The sequence below is a fragment of the Eleutherodactylus coqui genome, chromosome 9, assembly GCF_035609145.1.
Source record: "Eleutherodactylus coqui strain aEleCoq1 chromosome 9, aEleCoq1.hap1, whole genome shotgun sequence".
Classification (NCBI taxonomy): Eukaryota; Metazoa; Chordata; class Amphibia; order Anura; family Eleutherodactylidae; genus Eleutherodactylus; species Eleutherodactylus coqui.
The window spans coordinates 57,694,618-57,714,275 of NC_089845.1; the positions used below are offsets into that span (position 1 = coordinate 57,694,618).

The window sequence follows — 19,658 nt, forward strand, 5'->3', positions numbered from 1 at the left end:
GAATGACAGGAGGACGGCGATGATTGGAGGAGACAGACTGGAGGACGGCAATGATTAGAGGAGAGCCCCGGCTAGTGAATGACGATTGGAGTAGAGTGCTGACTGGCTAAGTCTATTACCGCCTCCTTATCTATCTGTCAAGGCTTCCCTCGGGCAGGCGCAGTATTGCTGCACTTTGCCCGCTCGTCGGTGTTACCGGGTTGCGCTTTTTAGCGTCGGCAGCAGTAGCTGGTAGTACTGGGCTATTAGTTTGCAGCATTGTTCAGCTCTCACTTTACGTCTATTGGTTGTGCATGCTGCTGCAGGTTATTAATGTGGTTCTTGGCAGATGAGCTTGCAGTCTAATGATCAGCGCCCTGTGTGCCTGTAGTCTGTGATGTCCGGCATCCTGAGGCTTCCATGTAGAATGGCTTCCAGCTGCGCCTCGCTGCCCGCCTCCCTCCTGCGCCCGGCGGCCTACGTGGGGGGCTCCTGGATACAGTCCTCCACCACCTTCCCGGTTCTGGACCCGGCGACCGGCAGAGAACTGGTTCAGGTTGTGGACTGCGGACCCAAAGAGTGCCGGGAAGCAGTGAGGGCGGCGGCCGAAGCCTTCCGCTCCTGGAGAGACGTGTCCAGTAAGGTGAGAAGTAACGACACGCAGGGGCGGCTGATACCAGAGAATCACATAAAATGTATGGCCGGAAAAAGATACACGTCCATGCAGTTCAGCTGATCACCCCACAATGTGGATCCAGAAGAAGGCAAAAAAAACCAAGGAGGTAGAAAACAATTTTACCCCAGCTAAAGAAAAAATCCCCGGATCAGCGGCCCTCCTGGAGTGATCAGTGATGGCATGTAATACTGTTACCCTCCAGGAAGGCGTCCAGCCCTCTTGTACTCCTTTAGGGCTCATGCCCACAGCCGTGATGGGCTCCGCAAGCGGAATACCGCAGCGGAGTCCATCACAGTGCCCCTCCCCCCCCAAAGACCCCATACTCACCTCCAGATCCGCTGCGCAGCTCCCGCATGATGCGCCGGAAGTGTCATATGACGTGGTGGGCAGAGCGCGTATTCATGCTATACAATCTGCTGTGCTACAGTGGAAGTATAGCGTGACGGGCGGCTTCCATTAACTACAATGGAAGCCGTCTGCGCGTATTCCCGTGGCAAATAGGACATGCCGCGGGTTGTTTCACGCTGCGGAATTCCGCGATGGAATTCCTCAGCGTGAACATTGAGCTATTAGGTTTAATAGAACCTAATGGCTGTGGTGAAATGCCGCGGATTTCCACTGCGTTTCACGCGACGAAAATCTGTCCGTGGGCATTAGCACTTAGTGAGTTCATAATCACATCCTCAGGCAGAGAGCTCCATAGTCTCACTGCTTTTACAGTAAAGAACCCCCTTCTATGTTGGTGTAGAAACCTTCTTTCCTCTAGACGTAGAGGGCGCCCCCTTGTTACAGTCACAGTCCTGGGTATAAGTAGATGATGGGAGAGATCTCTGTATTGTCCCATGATATATTTATACATAGTTATTAGGTCGCCCCTCAGCCATCTTTTTTTTTTCTGAACTAGATAATCCCAATTTTGATAACCTCTCTGGGTATTGTAGTCCTCCAATTCCATTTATTACCTTTGTACCCACTCAAGCTCTGCGATATCCTTCTTTAGTATTGGTGCCCAAACCTGTCCCCAATATTCCATGTATGATCTGACCAGTGACTTGTAAAAAGGAAGAACAATGCTCCCGTCATGTGCCCCTAGACCTCTTTTGATGCACCCCATGATCCTATTTGCCTTGGCAGCAGCTGCCTGACACTGGTTGCTCCAGTTAAGCTTTCAGTTAACTAACATCCCCAAGTCCTTCTCCATGTCAGAGTTTCCCACTTAGTTTGTCAGGAACGCTATTGTTTCTGCTTAAGGAGAGCACCTAGAAGGTGTGAAGAGACCTAAGGCCATCCATGCTCTTGGTCTGGCGGCCACTTCTTTGATGGCCAGGACCGGTCATCACTGACCGCCATCCTCTGCTAACATAGAACAGTGTGTGTGTGCGGCAAACAAAAACACAGATTAAAGAGGCTAATTAGTTGCAGATGTGTTCTTTTTCTAGCAGAATTCCGCAGTGTTTTGCGCATCTCCTCGCATATCGCTCGCACATTTGCACGTTCCCCACTTTGATTTCCATGGGGATCCTTGGTGTACGCAAAATCTATTCTCTGCACATTGCGTTGCAAAATTAAAATGCTCTTTGGAAAATCTCCCCTCCGGAATCCTGACAGATCTACTGTTTCCAAACATATATCATTAGAGCACGGACCACGATCCAATCCCAGCACCGTTTATTAGTGCCGTCTTGTACCCCTTAGTGATTGGGAAAACGGAAGCAATGTAGGAGGGCCATCTAATATTGTGACCTGGCAGGAGTTAATGAAACCTACTCGGACGTTACTGCCGCTATATCCCGCTCTTTCTGCTGTCGCCATATTGACGTTCTTGTGTCGGTTTCTCTAGGAACGAAGCGTCCTCCTGCGGAGGTGGTACGACCTGATGATCCAGAACAAGGACGACCTGGCTCGCATCATCACCGCTGAAAATGTAAGAAACCTTTATTTTCCAGCATTTTGGGTTCCGCATGTAGGACATGGACCGCATTATGCTCACTACTTGGAGGCACATGTAGCAACATGGGGGTTACGTTGCAGGTGCTGAAAACAGCATTATGACAGAGCCTGCGAACGGTACCATTCACTGTCATTAGAGAAACAGTCAGCACTTGGGTGTCTTTTTCACAAGGGTACTGATAAGCCCCATTTACATTGCTCAAAATTCGTTCAAAATTGACAGTTTGAGCAATCATTTTGCATAAGCTGCTAATGGGCACCAATGCCTTTTAGTAGCTTATTAGCTTCATTTGCATGCAAATGAGGCTCCCTTCGCTGTATGCAGAGAACAGCAGGTGGTCTGTTCTCTGCATATAGCTCCTTTGTTCTGCCGCGGGACTGCAGCTGAGTAGAATGTCATCAGCGTTCCCGTGGAGAATTCCTACATGTGGTCCCTGCTATCAGCTCTCCGGCCAAACAATGGATTTTAAGATTAACTAAAAATCATCGTTCGGCCGAAAAGTAAACGATGGTAGCATTTACACGCAACGATTATGTCTCAAAAGACATAGTTTGAGCAAATTTTGAGCGATAATCGTTGCGTGTTAATGGAGCTTTAGTCTCCATTATATTTGGAGTATAGAATAACATAATAGACTGCAGTGTTCTATACTCTCACTATAACAGAAACCAATGAAAAAACCTTGATTCAGCCCTGCCGGCGGCACCTCCGGACATGCACATCCACCACCAATAAATTACGGTAGCTCCACCTTTCCTTTTTTTTTTCAGCATTCACATTTTGTTTCACTGATGACAGTGAATATTTCTGTTTGGGGGTTCCGTCACAGCGCTGTTCTCGGTACCTGTGAGGACGCCCCAAGAAGGAATCCCACAGTGCAGTGAAAACGCTGTAGGAATTGGTGCATACGACTGGCGTTTCATAAGAAGCTGGCCTTGGTGCGAGAGTAATGGCGCTTTTACGCACAACAATTATCATTAAAAGAGAATTGCAGGATCGTACGAATTGGACCGATAATTGTCCGGTGTAAACGCAGCCAACGATGAACATTAATTCAGCAGCTTATCGTTCAAGCATAAAAATAATTGTTGGCTCGTTCGCAAATAATCGTTCGGTTTAAATACCGATTGTTCAGTCATTCACTGCTACATAGAACTGAACGATCCAATTAAAATAAACTATTTATTTCGGAGTGAACGATTTCTCGCTACGTGTAAAAGTACCCTGAGATGTGACAGACGTGTTAAGAAATAAAATATGCCTCTCATTAAATTCTGCGCACTTGTAGAAGTTGGTGTGCCTGAAAGCCAAATAGATTTATGGTGTAAATGATAGTAAACTTGTTGGGCCACTGTGGCGCACCCCTTCTATAAGCTTCACCCATGTGTTTTTTTAATTAACAAAAGAGACAAAAATGGCTGAAAAAGGGCAAAAAGTCACAATTTTCTGTGCAAATACAGCTTGTACATAAATATGCACTTTTTTAATGCCAGGATTCTGGCTTGGGGCCCTTTATTAAAGTCCGGCTTAAAGTAAAAGTGTGAATGTTGTCCCTTGGCACTGCCCACTGGAAGCACCACTGCTGAAGACTTGGCTCTGCACGTTAAAGCGAGCGGATACGGAGTGCCACCAGTCTATTATGTGTCTTTGTATGATGGGCAATTTGCTAGAAAATGCTGCTAAAATATGACCCTGAAGAAACTACTTTGAGAATGACTTGTTTGTACAGAATACCTTATGGACCAATTCATCCTATCCTGCTAAGGTTAACTTCACCCCTGCGTTGTGGCTTTTGCACCCGTTGCACAACTTGTATGTCTTGATTTATTCCTAAGCGCACCATAAATACATGTTTGCGTTGTTTTATAGGGGAAACCTACTAAAGAAGCGCTCGGAGAAATCGTCTATGCAGCAGGATTCCTCGAGTGGTTTTCCGAGGAGGCGCGTCGCATATATGGAGATGTGATATCTGTGCCCATGAAAGACCGCCGAGCTGTAGTTCTCAAACAACCTGTCGGGGTTGCCTCCATTATAACGCCGGTGAGTGGTAAACTCGATTTCCAAGCCATTTGGAATATTATAGATGAAATGGTGGAATGTTTCCTATGAAAATAGCCGCTACTTGGAGTGAGACTTTTTTGGAAAGTTATATTCAAGAAAGGCTGTTGGGAACATCTGTACAAACCCTCTAGTTTACGACATTCTTCCAGAAAGACCTTCAGAAATGTTTGAAGATATTTGTTTCATCTATGATCCCTTCTTGAAAGAAACATCCCAGCAATTGATTATTTCTATTGGGATGGGAGAGAGGGGAGAAAGAAGCATGTATTCCCAGCAAAATAACGCTTGGGTGCATGCCCATTGACCATAAACACTTCTGGCTGTGTGATCGCAGACCTATGTGCGTCAGCTGTGGGGAAAGATGGCCGCAGTGATCTGTCCACGTCTCCACCAAACAGAAATGTGTTGTGACGCATGAGTGCAGCAAGTCAGTCGTGTGACCGTGGACCGGAAGTGCTTGCACCCCTGTAATGTGGCTTATACAAGCACTTACTGGCTGTAATCGTATGTACCAGACCACCCAGGATGGGTGCAGTAACTAATAATATATAGAAATTGAAGACTTAATAAATATTTTGAAATCTTTACAAGAAAAGACCTAATTAAACATGAAACGTAGAATAAACATTGTATAAGAAACTTTCTTTCTGAAGCCACGTCCTTATGTAAAGGAGAAGTCGTAGGTGCTTTTACCCTTGACTTCTTGCTTTCCTTAGAATACTGATAATTAGGATCAGTTTTTTGTTACTTCGACTTCAGTTGGGAGTTCTTACATGATAAGCGGTTTACACAAATCTTCCTAACTTTCTAGTTTAGAACTAGAAACTAAAATCTCTGCTTAGGCTTGTACTAACGTTGGAGCATCCCATGTGTAATATTATGTTCCTTTCTTGAAATCTTCTGTTTTTTGTTTTTCTATTAAGATCCTAGGAGCGATAAAGAAGCTAGTTCTATTTTCTGGATGGCTGTAATGGAGAAACCACCACAGCCAGTTGGATCCTGGGGAATAACAAGGCTTCTTCGCTGGGGCAGAAGTAGTCACCTAAATAATCTACCCTTCAGAGATGGGACTAGATAAAACTATTCTTTATGTAATTGAATCTTAAGAAAACATATATAGGGTAAAAGGACAACAAACTGAAAACAAATGACAAATAACACTTGAAATTCGCTTTGGGTGGTACGATAACCACTACTATGGACCATACTTATCGATTATAAGCTGTGAGCAACAGTCCTCTTGCCACATGGTACGCTATAGACCATCAATTTACCCCACATCATTTATAACGCCAGAGACCGAAGACAGTTGGATCTTCTAGTATTGAAAATCTATTAAATATAGAGGCATCCATATTAGTCATTATCTCATGACCTTAGCCGTTGTTATCGTACCACCCGAAGCTAATTTTAAGTGTTATTTGTCATTTCTGTTCAGTTTGTTGTCCTTTTACCCTATTTATGTTTTTTTTTAAAGATTTGATTTAATAAAGAATAGTTTTAGCTAGTCCTATCTGTGACGGAGACTAACAAGCTGGCATATATATCTGTAGAGTTATGTCCATCTGGTTCTGGGGCACGGTTTCTGCATCAGGAGTAGAGTACCAGTATGTTTATTTATCAAATCTACTCTATTGGTGGATTCTCCAATGGGCTATTGGCAATCAGTAGAATAGTACTTTAGGCTAGCAATCTGTCAGGTCCCACTGACAGCATAACTTAAATTTACGCCTCTGCTGCACAGAGTTCAGGCAGCAGTGACGTAAATTTACTGTGGAAAGTCCCGAAGAGGTTAATCTTAAAGTAGAAGTCTGATATGCATCTTCAAGAACAATAATCTGAGTGACTCCTAAACCTGCATCTTGATGCCTTGTGGTCACATTTAAATGGTCATGAACTTGGCTATAAATAACTTTATACTTGGTCCATACAAGTAATTTACTACTTCTACTTTTCTCATCAGTGGAATTTCCCCAGTGCCATGATCACCAGGAAGGTGGGTGCCGCCTTAGCTGCTGGTTGTACTGTGGTTGTGAAGCCGGCAGAAGATACCCCGTTGTCTGCCCTGGCACTTGCAGAGGTAAAAAGTTAGGCTTATCATCTACATTAAAGAACTAATTTATTAACTCTAAGCTCCGCTGCAGTAATGCTGCTATATGCTCTTGATGTATTTTGTAGCTTGCTCACCAGGCTGGGATCCCAGCAGGCGTATATAATGTTGTGCCTTGTTCCCGGGAGAAGGCTCCAGCAGTTGGAGAAGTTCTCTGTACGGATCCGCTTGTAGCTAAAATTTCTTTTACTGGGTCCACCGCAACAGGAAAGGTAAACAGCGTATGGATGTCTGACATAAAGTGATCTGCTGTGATAATGTGGTCGTGTCTTGAACATTAGGGATAAACACTAACTATAAAGAAACTCGCACTAAGTAAACATTCCTAAAAATTGCTAAATACTTTGATGGAAGTCTCCTCTGGCACCTCTGCATTACACACATGGCCCAACTATTCTAATTTGTGTTATGTGATAACCACAAAGCGGCTATTTGAAGGGTAACTGCACTGTAAGAAACTTTTCACATGTCAAAAGTTTTTATCACTAAAGTCTTGGTGCTGAGAGCCTCACTGATCGTTAACATGAAGTGGAGAAGTAATCGCCTCAGTGATGTGAACCTACGGCTGTCGGCTTTTCTTGGCAGTTGGCGATCTCCCATCATACACCGTGGACACCAGCTGTTTCTTACAGCCGACACCTGGCTGCAACAGCGGCTGATCGGAGCTGTTAACCCTTTAAATGCCACTATCAATTCTGACACTGGCATTTAAATTCCCCGTACGCCCCCCCCACAATAAGATTGCAGGGAGCGATGCGGGTGTCATGGTAGCTTGGGGCCTTCTGAAAGGCCCCAGGACTGTCCCTGCAGAATGCCTATCAAGCCATCCCCGTTTGGTGAATTAATAGACTGCATGCCAGATCGCAGTATGATGTAATGCTATGGCATCACATCATACTGCAGGAGCGATCAAAGCATCGCAAGTTGTTGTCCCCTAGTGGGACTAAAAAGAAAAGTAAAAATAAAAACAAGGTCAATAAAGTTTTACTAATTATATGTATATATAAAAAAAAGAAAAGTTAAAAAAAACAACCTTTTGCCATATTTATAATAAAAGAATCTAAATCCTAAAAAAAATACATTTGGTATCAATGTGTCCGTAAAAGTCCAATCTATCACAGTAATGCATTATTGACCCCGCACGATGAATGTCGGCAGAAAAAAATAAAGAATGACAGAAATGCACTTTTCGTCACCCTGTGTCCAAGAAAAAATGCGATAAAAAGCGATCAAAAAGTATTCCAAAATGGTACCAATGCAAACTACAGGACGTCCCACAAAAAATGAGCCCTCGCACAACTATGTCGACAGAAAAATAAAAAAGTTATTGCGCTCAGAAGATGGTGGCAGAAAACCATTTAAAAAAATTAAATGTCTTTAAAAAAAATACAAGTAGTACAGCAAAAAGAAAAAAAAAGTTTGGTACCGTAGTAATTGTAGTGACCCATAGAATCACTTTTGTTGCAGTTTGTGTGCTATAGAAGTTCGTGGGTTTCTTTTGTTTTGTTTTGTTTTTTTTCATTTTACTCCACTTAGAAATTTTTTTTTAAGTTTTTCAGTACTTTATATGGTACATTAAATAGCACCATTGAAAAATACAACTCGTCCCGCAAAAAACGAGCCCTCAGACAGCGACGTCGATGGATAAATAAAGAAGTAACGATTTTTTACAAGGGGAGGGGGGGGGGGGGTGTGGAGGGCCATGTCATTAAGGGGTTAATGCAGTTTTCCCATAGGAACAAATGGTAAGTGTACATATATCAGTTGTATCTGTCCGGTTCTTTTTTTTTTTTCCTTTAGTAGGGTGCAGTCTTTCTGTATCCAGCTCAGGAAGATGTTTGGTGTCAATCGCAGAACCCCAAATTACTTCTATTAATTGCCTATTGTAAAGTTCTTTCATGGAATTACACATTCTAATTCCTAGGTGAGACAATCCGTAGCTGACCATGTATCTTCCTTTGTGTGACTGACCACATATCTTCCTATGTGCAGATTCTACTTCGGTATGCAGCTGACTCTGTGAAGCGGGTGTCCATGGAGCTGGGTGGACACGCTCCATTCATCGTCTTTGACAGTGCGGATGTTGACAGGGCTGCTGCTGGAGCTCTCGCTTCTAAATTCCGCAATTCTGGACAGGTACTGAAGTTGTGTAACATTTTATCCGGTATCGGGTCTCCTTATGGAGAGGAAAAACTGATTAAATGTGCACAAGCAAAGCAGCATGGGATCCTAATGAGTTTGTTTTCCAATTGTGTCCATCTGATGCATTCTGCTCTTCTTCATTCTGTATATGATCTGCCCTCCTGGCCCAAAACTCAGAACTATGTAAATGGGAGATGGTGCATACTAAATTTAAGAAAAGCAATGCATGGCCTTATAATTCCCCCCCCCCTACTAAGTGCTCTCCACAAGGAGAAACTGTACCGCTCCTGACAAGTCGGAAGATGACCAGGAATATGTTGATTGTGGTCACTTTCACCTACATTTCCCAATGTGCCTGCTAATAATAGGCACTTAATGTTTTGGGAGGTAATCATTTGGTAAACGTCATACTAATTGCTTCATGATGCATGTAACCCACTGAAGGAATAGAAATAGACAAGGTTAGTGTAGAACAAGGACACATGGAATGCTTGGCTGAGTAGTCCAGCAAGTACTGAGTTTAGGGTGCTTCCTCATCTGCGCTGGGGATTCTGCTTTCTTGCTCCATTTGGGGAGCAGGAAAGGGAGATTCCCGCGGCTGAACGGTTTCATCCCTGGACAGAACCGAACAGCACTGGGCAGACCACATTGATTATAATGTGGTCCGCCTACATCCGGTATATGCAATCGGATTTGCGTCGGGACCTCCAGATGGAGGTTCCGATGCATATGTGAAACCACCCTTTACCACAAGGTTGGAATACTCATTCCTCCTTTTGATGGAAGTGGAACTATACTAGATGATTGTAACTTTTAACAGAGCCTTATTTAGTCTTAAAAAGGTATTCCCATCTCCATTTTAATCATGGCTGAAATAGAAATACTTGTTTGCATGCTGTGGTTACGTTACAGCTGAACTGACTGTTTTACACTGTTTATGTAACTCCCAATGGGGGTGAATGGGAATGTCACTATATAACCACTCCTCTTCCTCAATCATCAAACCCTGCGATTAACTAGAGAGGTAGAAAAGCATCCACTGGACATGGGTTAGTTCACATCAGGTTTGTACTTTTAGACTGGGTTCACAAAGGGCGGATTTGCTGCGGAAATTCTGTCTGGAATTTCGCTGCAGCGATTCCGCCTGCAGCCGCTAATCCCGGGGTTAGCTAGCCATATAGACGAGATTTGTCAAAAATCTCGTCCACACGGGACGGCCAATCCGTCACGGCAAAGCCTGCAGAAGCCGGTGCTGCGCTGCGGTTTTCCCGGCCGCAGCATGTCAATTTAACTTTTTTCCGTTGCGGCCGTGCTCTCCTCTAAGGAAGCGCCGGCCGCAACGGAAAAGCACGCAGCCAAGCCGCACCGAAACCCGCAGCTAAGTGCCGCTGGTTTTGAAGCAGCGCTTTCCCAACTGAAATCTCACGGTTTTTCGCTATGGCCAAACCGCGAGTTTTCCGGTGGGATTCCGCCCTGTGTGAACCCAGCCTTAGTGTGTAGTCTGGGAAAAACTCCCAAGATACGGCCTAAACGTGTCCATGGGGTTACATTAAGGTGTCCTTTTGGCCTGCGCCTGGCTGGTATAGGTCAGTATACCGCAAAAAAAAAAAGAGAATAACGTAGCCGACTATTCAATGGTATCCAGTAAAAAATCTATACATTCGTCTCCTATTGTAACTGTATGGCATTCAACAGACGTTTTATGTGTATGTCCCAGCATATACATTTCTAACGGAGCCATAAATGGAATGTGAATAGAATCGTAGACTCATCTTAAATCCGGGGTACTATAGCTGTGTATTTCTGACTGTATACGTCTTCCATCCAGACTTGTGTATGTACAAACAGATTCCTGGTTCAGAAAGGAATACATGATGCCTTCGTAAAAAAGCTGTCGGCACTTATGGGAAAGGAACTACGTGTCGGGAATGGATTTGATGAAGGTGTGACCCAGGGGCCCCTCATTAATGAGAGAGCTGTGGACAAGGTAATGGTCTACTGAATAATGGGGTATTTGGGTTCTGAAGATGCATGTGGTTTGATGTGTTGTATCACTAGTAAAAGCAGTAAGCTGGATCATCAATATTTTCTTTTCACAGTAGCCTATGAAGCTATGCACGTGGATGAATAGTCATGCGAAAGAAATTGCTGCATGTCTTATTTTTTTTGTCCGTTTTCACAGACCAGAATAGCACATACAATCGCAGTGTCTGCGAATATTACATAGCGCATGCATGGGTGTCCATGCGCTAAGGGCTCCTTACAACGAACATGTGGTGATACTGTATTACTGTACCAATCTGTCATAGGTGGCCATGTTGCCACTCACACATATTGCACAATAAAGATCGCAGCATGTTCTATCTTGGTGTGTATTACGCCCTTAAACACACTAAAATAGTGCATGGCGGTGTCACTGCATTCTTGCCGCATGACTGTCTCATGCAGGCAGCATGCAGCAAATTACGCTCCTCTGAAGTCACTCTAAGGGTATGTTCATGCATAGCGGAAATGCTGCAAATATTCTGCATAGTAAACGGTCATAATCAGTTGTGAATCTGCATCTAATTTCAGCAGCCACAGCGCTCACCCTCACCTCACAATTTTTCTCGCTGTCAGTGCCGCCCTGCTGGTCAGGTGATGCAGAATTGGCATCACTTAACTAACAGCACTGCGCTCACTTGAGGCTGCCGCGTATCGGGTGAAGGTATGTGCTGACTACGCAAAGAATTGCGAGGTGGGGGGGGCATTGTGGCTGATGAAATCGGCTGCGAATACACTGCTGATTTCAGTGCAGATTTTGACTCTTGTTGTTTTTTTGCAGAAATGCCGCAGATCTTGCTGTGGCAATTTTCCAGTGCAGAAAATCTGCAGTATTTCCGCTACATGTGAACCTACACTTTTACAAGTTAGACCTGAGTTGCTCAAGTGCAACTTGCATATGGCCGTCTGAATACAGCCTTATAGAAAGCCTTTATGCACTGTCCTTTACGATGCTGCAATTGTTTGGATATGCAGTATAAGTTGGTTGGACTCTAAAAGAAGTTGCCCCACCAGTCTCTGGCTGCTCGTTGTCCTATGGAAGACTTATACATGTATATCTAATTCTTATAATGTTTTACCCAAACACAAGTCTTCTATTGATGTCCCTGTAGGTGGAGCACCATGTAAAAGATGCCGTCTCCCAAGGAGCTCACGTTGTAGCTGGAGGCAAACGATGCGACGTTGGAAAGAACTTCTATGAGCCGACTTTGCTGAGCAACGTTTCTACGCAGATGCTTTGTGCCAGAGAGGAAACCTTTGGACCACTAGCGCCTGTCATTAAGTAAGGAAGCCGTTCATTTCCCCATTGGGAACTTTGTTTCTCAGGGTTATAGAATAATTCTAATGGGAGATCAGTGATTCTTGATTACAGCGAATGTGAACAACTGAACGATTTCTCGTTTGAATGAGCCAACCATGTATCTGCCGGTATAAATGGGCTGTATGAGCGAACTCAGACATCGGTCACTCATTCAAACAATAATCGTTTAGTGTAAGTGGACCCTTGGCCAGGAACAGCGAATCTCACTTTGACCACATATTACATCGGCTCTTGCCCGGAAGACTACTCATTAGCATTTTTTACACCGTTGCTGGGTCACTTTGTACATCATTACATTTGCTGTGCAGATGCCAGCAGCTTCCTCCAGTGATAAAAGTTAATTGCTGATTGATTTAGAAGTCAGATTCTTGGCGGTCAGATAAACGCCATCTTCTTTATATCTATGTAGACTGGCGGTCACTGGAGTTGCCGGAACACGTACCTTATAAGTGGCATCGGGGAAATTCCTTTTTGTATAAAAGAAAAAAATATGCAGCACTCCCAAATGGATGATGTGCAATGCTGTTTATTCGCCCAAAATGGGTGAACAAATATCACAGCACCTAATCCCAAATGAGTAGTGATCGAGATGAGCGAGTATACTCGCTAAGGTACATTACTCAAGCGAGTAGTGCCTTAGCCGAGTATCTCCCCGCTCGTCTCTAAAGATTCGGGGGCCGGCGGGGGAGAACGGGGAGGAACGGAGGGGAGATCTCTCTATCCCTCTCCCCGCCGCAACTCACCTGTCACCCGCGCCGGCCCTCGACTCTTTAGAGATATTCGGCTAAGGCACTACTCGCTCAAGTAATGTGCCTTAGCGAGTATACTCGCTCATCTCTAATCGTAATGTATACACCGACCTGAGATCAACTTTTTCATAGTGCTGCTCTTTTCTACTGGATCTGATGTAAAAATAGTGTGCATATGTGTGTATGTATAATGTATTGTAAGCTGCTCTAGGGTAATGGACATGATTTGTTGTCTGTGATAAACAATTAAACTTTTTTTTTTGTCAGGTTTGACACCGAAGAGGAGGCAGTTGCAATTGCAAATTCAGCCAATGTAGGCCTGGCAGGTATGTGTTCATTTAAATACAGAAAGGGTTAAGATTAGAGATGAGCGAACATACTCGTTTAGGGCGATTTCGCAATCGAGCACCGCTTTTTTCGAGTAACTGACTACTCGGGCGAAAAGATGCGGGGGGCGCCTGCCGAGGGGAGTGTGGGGGGGGGGGGAGAGAAAGAGCTCCCCCCTGTTCCCCACTGCTACCCCCGCTCCACCACGCTGCCCCCCGAATCTTTTCGCCGAGTAGTCAGTTACTCAAAAAAAGCGGTGCTCCATTGCGAAATCGCCCTAAACGAGTACGTTCGCTCATCTCTAGTTAAGATGTAGTTATTGAGAGACCTAAACGTAGAGTAGAGCTATCAGTAGTCTCTCCTTCTCTCTTTATATATTAAATATAGTAGAAAAGGGCCATTAAATCAAAGTTTTCATTGGAAGGCAAAATTACGAAACAGAGACACTCGTACTTCGGCCAAATAATGCAAGCTAATTCATTAGAAACGTCGATCTTGCTTGGAGTGGATGGCTTGACATTATCAAAGCCAACTCCAAGATGCAAATGATTGAACTGAAAGAAGCCGTACAAAACAGAGCCGCATGGAAACAACTGATCCATAAAGTGTCCGAGTCGACACAGACTAAGTGGATAGCAATAGATAGAAAAGTGCCATGGCCATAAAAGTTTTACTTAGAGAAGTATGGGACTGTTATGTCATAGTATCAATTAATATTAGCAATGATGAACGTGAAGCCCCATGCTTCATAAAAGAGGTGCAGGATCTTCTATAGTAACAACTTGTTTGTAAATATTAGCTCTAAACATACTACATTGTGTTTGTTTCTACACATACTTGGATAGTCAAAGGTTATGAGTTGGCGGGGTTACGGTGTGTCTTGACACATGAACATGTTTGTATCTGGATGCAGGTTACTTCTATTCCCAGGACCCAGCACAAATCTGGCGAGTAGCTGAACAGCTGGAAGTTGGCATGGTGGGAGTTAATGAAGGATTGCTGTCATCTGTTGAGTGTCCCTTTGGTGGAGTGAAACAGTCGGGTCTCGGAAGAGAAGGATCCAGATATGGCATTGATGAGTATTTAGAAGTTAAATACGTTTGTTTTGGAGGTCTCTAATAAGAGATCGCTACGTAAAGTCAGAGGGGCGTATGGAACTCTAGAAATCATTCAGCGTCGTCCTTCCACATTTTACACATAGTGACTATCACTAGCTAATCAAAATCTGACTAATAAGCCTGACTGCAGATCAGTTCTGCATTTCCACAGACTGATTTTAGCCTTGTGTATCAAAACCATCTCCGAGGAAAACTTAAAGGCAATCTGTCACCTACTTTTAGCGCTAGAAGACAAGCTTGTGGGATGAAAGTAGGTGGCCCGCTGAGCCCGGGTGTGTAAGTGTTATACTTACCTTCCCTGTCGTTCCCCCGGTGTCACCACTATAAGCTGCCGCTCAATGCATTGAACGGCGCTGCTAAGGTAGTCCGCCCGTAATAAAATTAGAATGGGCCACTTGGCAGCACCACTCAATGCACTGAGCAGCGGCTGCACGATGGTGGAGGTAAGTACAACACTTACATCCCCGGACTCAGTGGGTCACCTACTTTCAGCCCATAAGCTTAGTTCGTAGGGCTAAAAGTAAGTGACAGTCTCTTTCTAACTCTGATTAGTAGCTAGAAGCGACAGAGCCCTTTCTATTTTGTTTTTTCTTTTTCTTGGTGCATTCTGATTGTACACGGACTTTTCAATCTGCTCATGCTGTTTTGGAAGTCTGTAAGGATCTGAGATTCTAACAGAATTAATAGTATCCACATCTTATTGGAAATACACCAACATGCTGTTATCGCTGCTCATCCCTTTTGATTCTGAAATATGAATTTAATGCCCAGTATTGAACGCTATTGAACGCTCTGTGCTGTTTAATACATCTTTATAGTTGTTAGAGCTGTTGTTTTTTTGTTTTTTTTTCTCCCTACAGAGATGGGTAAACATAGAATTAAGGGCTAAAATTCTTTCTGCCTGCAGCAACCACTAGGGAAAGCTTAGAAAGTAATACATTAAGAGGGGTTGTGCATATATCCACAGGATAGGGGATAACTAACTTATTGGTGGGTGTCTGACTGCTGGGACTCCCACCAATCACAAGAACGAAGGTTCCCGAATTTAAAAAAAAAAAGTCAGACCAGCCGGTACATTGCCGCTCCATTCATTTTTACAGTGCTGAAGATGTCAGACTCATTGAAATGAATGGAGTAGTAGTGCACCTGCTCGACCGTGGATTCATTACCTTAAAGGGGTTGTCCCGCGCCGAAACGTTTTTTTTTTTTTTTTTTTCAACCCCCCCCCTCCCCCCCGGTTCGGCGCGAGACAACCCCGATGCAGGGGTTAAAAAAGATCACCGGACAGCGCTTACCTGAATCCCCGCGCTCCGGTGACTTACTTACCCGGTGAAGATGGCCGCCGGCATCTTCTCCCTCCGTGGACCGCAGGGCTTCTGTGCGGTCCATTGCCGATTCCAGCCTCCTGATTGGCTGGAATCGGCACGTGATGGGGCGGAGCTACACGGAGCCCCATTGAGAAGATAAGAAGACCCGGACTGCGCAAGCGCGTCTAATTTGGCCATTAGACGGCGAAAATTAGACGGCAACCATGGAGACGAGGACGCTAGCAACGGAGCAGGTAAGTGAATAACTTTTTATAACTTCTGTATGGCTCATAATTAATGTACAATGTACATTACAAAGTGCATTAATATGGCCATACAGAAGTGTATAGACCCACTTGCTGCCGCGGGACAACCCCTTTAAGGATCTTCAGGACACCGTTTTTGTGATTTGTAGGAGTCCCAGTGGTTCGACCCCACCAATCATGTAGTTGTCCTCAGTCCTGTAACTTTAACTCTTGGCACAACCCCTTTTGAACAGTATGCAGTGTAAAAATTTTAAATGTAGCTCTTGAGCAGATTCGGGGGCTCTTCAACAAATTTGTCTGGGTGGGCCGCAAAGCCTGAGTTGGTGTTATACCGATCCTCCAAAACTGGCGGCTTAAGTCTTTCTAATTTGAAGTTCTCTTATCAGGCCGCACAGATCTGGAGTCTCAACAGTTTGCAAAAATCACAATATGGAATTAAGTAGGTACTCTGTGAACCCTCACAACCTTCTCTAGCTTTGAGAGCATTAAGGTGGTCATCATTGCTGGATAGCCACATTAAGACTAGGGCCCAATGTCCACAGGCGGATGAGATTCCGAATGTGGGAACCGTGGACACTGCGTACCTGTCCGGGACTTCTGTATCCTGTCAAGGTCTTGTACTTTCTTCTTTGTGGATGTGTGGGGAAGCGCCAGCCGGCGTGCCGCCACACAAGCGCAGTGGAGTTCTTCTTTTTAAATCTCCTGCTTTCCAGCGGAATCCCCGACCCGTCCATAATGTCTATTGCAGACGGGCCACGGATCCGACCGCTTCCATTGACTTCAATGGAAGCCTTGCATGCGGGAACCACACAGAAATGGAGCATGCTGCAATTTGTTTTCCACACCAAAAGGTCTGCAAAACAAATCTGCATGTTTTAATTCAGCTGCGGACACCCATGTTTCTCTATGGGCGTCTTGAACTGCAGATCTGCCACGCTGGTGGTCCACACGGATTCCGTAATTCAATTCCACCCGTGGACATTAAGCCTATCTCGAACAGAATTGTCAGGCACTCCCTCACCTTATGATATTCCTGTCGAGATGGATACAAATTAATGTCCTTTCCATCCCCAATACAATCCCTGTGAGTATTCTACCAAGTGATGGAAATACTTTGGAGGAGGGGGATATGGTGTCCACAGAAGCCACCTCCTGTTGCATATTCCTCAAATGATATTCCAATCATCCCCTGAACAGCGGTGTTCCCATAAATAGGCTAAATGTGCACAGTAAGCTTCCATCACTTGGTAGAATACTTACGGAATATTTATAATCATCTGGTGAACCCTATGAGCGCAGGTTTTTTTTTTATAACAAAGTTTTTTTCATTTCTATACGGGGGGGTATCCTCCTTGTGATGACCCCTGTAACTCCTGCAGCTCTCCCCTGATCCAGCAGATGCCACCTGGCATAGGAGCCTATACACCAGGAATCACCCTTAAACCATAGGTGAAGCAGCTGGTACCCTAGGGTGCTGAGCTGTCTGCACCAGGTGAGACTATAAATTTTCACTTATCTCTGGCGCTTTCCTGGTATTGATTTATATGAAATCCTGAATCTGGGAAAGTGAATTGGGTCCTATTCCAGGAGATGGAACTTATGGCCCTCTTACACGGGCCGATAGTTGTTTCCTTCCTCCCTATCCTCGGCTGACATCTCAACAGGCCTAACAGCCCCTTCCCCACTCTTGTCTCTCCCCTCCAGCAACGGAGTAGAGAACAGAACTATCCGGCGGCGCCGGGGATGTCCCAAAGACGTAACTAATAGAGATGAGCGAACACGTTCGGCTCCGCCCCTTTTTCGCCCGAACACCGAACTTTGCGAACACTTCAGTGTTCGGGCGAAAAAGTTCGGGGGCCGCCGTGGCAGCGCGGGGGGGTGCGGCGGGGAGTGGGGGGGAGAGGGAGAGAGAGAGGGCTCCCCCCTGTTCCCCGCTACTGCCGCCCGCGCCGCCGCGCATCTCCCCGCCCCCCGGCGGCACCCGGACACTTACGCGCGAACACTGCAGTGTTCGGCAAAGCCGGTGTCCGGGTGCGGATGTGTCCGTAACGGACACGTTCGCTCATCCCTAGTAACTATCCATTTAGAAATGGCAATGTCATTAAGAGGTTCAAGGGGCAGATGGGTAGTTCTGCTACTGGAAAGGAGAGGGGCATAAAGAAGAGCAGTGGGGGGGGGGTGAGGAAGGGAGCTTCGGAATTGGGATAAACAAGGAGCTAGGGACAGATCAAAGGAGCTACTGGGGAAGGGATGTTAAATAGAGCTGCTAGTGAACTGGTAAGAGGTGAATGATTAAAGGAACCGTGGAAGGGGGGGGGGGGGGATGTTGATGAAGAGAGCCAGCAGGAAAATGATGGAAGAACCATTGAGAAGAGATGATTAAAATAATCTCCAGAGGGCCGATGAAGAAAACTGCTTCCTGGGGTATCTGTATAATGGAGTCCATTTACTGAAGCCACACAGTGATATTTGTGTAAGTCTTTCCCTCAGCTTCCTCCTCAACCCCTCATCTCCATAGACTTCTATGGGCAACAGCCCAATTCACAGACGTGACTTATATTAAAACTCAAATTTTTAATAAGATACGATTAAAAAACGAAGAAAGGGCACAACACTGACAAACATACAAAAACAAGGAACCAGGTGAGGTAGACCACGAAACAAATAGTGGTACCCGTAGCGACCTGGATTATGACACTCGATGAGTGTTTACGAACACTCCACTAGGACAGGAATCTAAAAGACCCCAACAGAGCAAGAGTGGAAGTTAAACGGGCTCATTTAATTGTGGTAGTACCAGAGCCCGGATAGAGTTTTTTAGAATCTCTAAGCTCCACTCCGTCTCTGTAAAGAAGCGTATTAGACAGGTATCTATTCGCATCGAACGTGTATCGTTCGGTGCAAATTAAGATTTATAGGTCCTATCTGGACAAAATATGGTGGGGTGTAATAGTGTAATCACCCAACCCCAATATTTATAGAGCATCTGTATGTAATAGAAAAATGCTTAGGGTCAGTTAGAACTCAATATATTGTACTGGTAGTGTTTCTTTTCTCCAGATATTTGAGTACAAGACTCAAGATAACCAAGAGGAAATGTATATACGATTGTACTTTATTCCTCTATATGCTAAAAGGAGCTGAGAATTGATGATGCAATGATGGTATCTGCTTTCAGCAGTTAATGCGTGGAAATAGTACTTTAGACTCTACGCGTTTCACCACATAGTCTTTGTGGATCATCAGGAGATATAGTACTCAAGCTATAGATAACGAATTTGTGTATATTCACAAGAAGATGAGATTGTATCACGTCACAGAGTATCATAAAGGATTAACAACTGAAATAGGTGATAAACTCTCAGTTTCACTAATAAGAAAAATAGGTCACTTAAGGTAAGTGAACTATTTAAAGAGTCTAAGGAGATGGATCCTGACTCAGAAGTGCCAATAGCTCCTGCTCCTAACTGAGGAAAAATGAGCTATTTCTAGGTCAGAGGGACTATGACGCGATAGTCATGCTATAGAGGTAGTCAAGCGGCCTGATATTAACAAAAGTGAAGCACTAGAAGGGGAGACAGCAATATGTGTCTGTTAGCCCCAATCTT

The 19,658-nt window shown here is 44.7% G+C and overlaps 1 protein-coding gene across 1 annotated transcript; it reads left to right on the forward strand.

The window, feature by feature from the left end:
* Window positions 1-73: 73 nt before the first annotated feature.
* On the forward strand, window positions 74-15,665 carry ALDH5A1 (aldehyde dehydrogenase 5 family member A1). Its single transcript, XM_066579431.1, has 10 exons — window positions 74-622; window positions 2,496-2,579; window positions 4,476-4,646; window positions 6,631-6,747; window positions 6,846-6,989; window positions 8,770-8,913; window positions 10,748-10,906; window positions 12,075-12,244; window positions 13,300-13,358; window positions 14,273-15,665. The coding sequence occupies exons 1-10, from the start codon at window positions 377-379 to the stop codon at window positions 14,476-14,478; spliced, it is 1,500 nt and encodes a 499-aa protein (XP_066435528.1). The 5' UTR covers window positions 74-376; the 3' UTR covers window positions 14,479-15,665.
* The last annotated feature ends 3,993 nt before the right edge of the window (window positions 15,666-19,658 follow it).

What these genes read in the sequence shown, in the direction of transcription:
- ALDH5A1 (XM_066579431.1), top strand. Translation starts at nt 377, where the DNA reads ATGTCCGGCATCCTGAGGCTTCCATGTAGAATGGCTTCCAGCTGCGCC. An exon ending in GGTCCACCGCAACAGGAAAG is followed by an intron (nt 6,990 to 8,769) that starts GTAAACAGCGTA and finishes TCCTATGTGCAG; the next exon opens with ATTCTACTTCGGTATGCAGC. An exon ending in AATTCCGCAATTCTGGACAG is followed by an intron (nt 8,914 to 10,747) that starts GTACTGAAGTTG and finishes TCTTCCATCCAG; the next exon opens with ACTTGTGTATGTACAAACAG.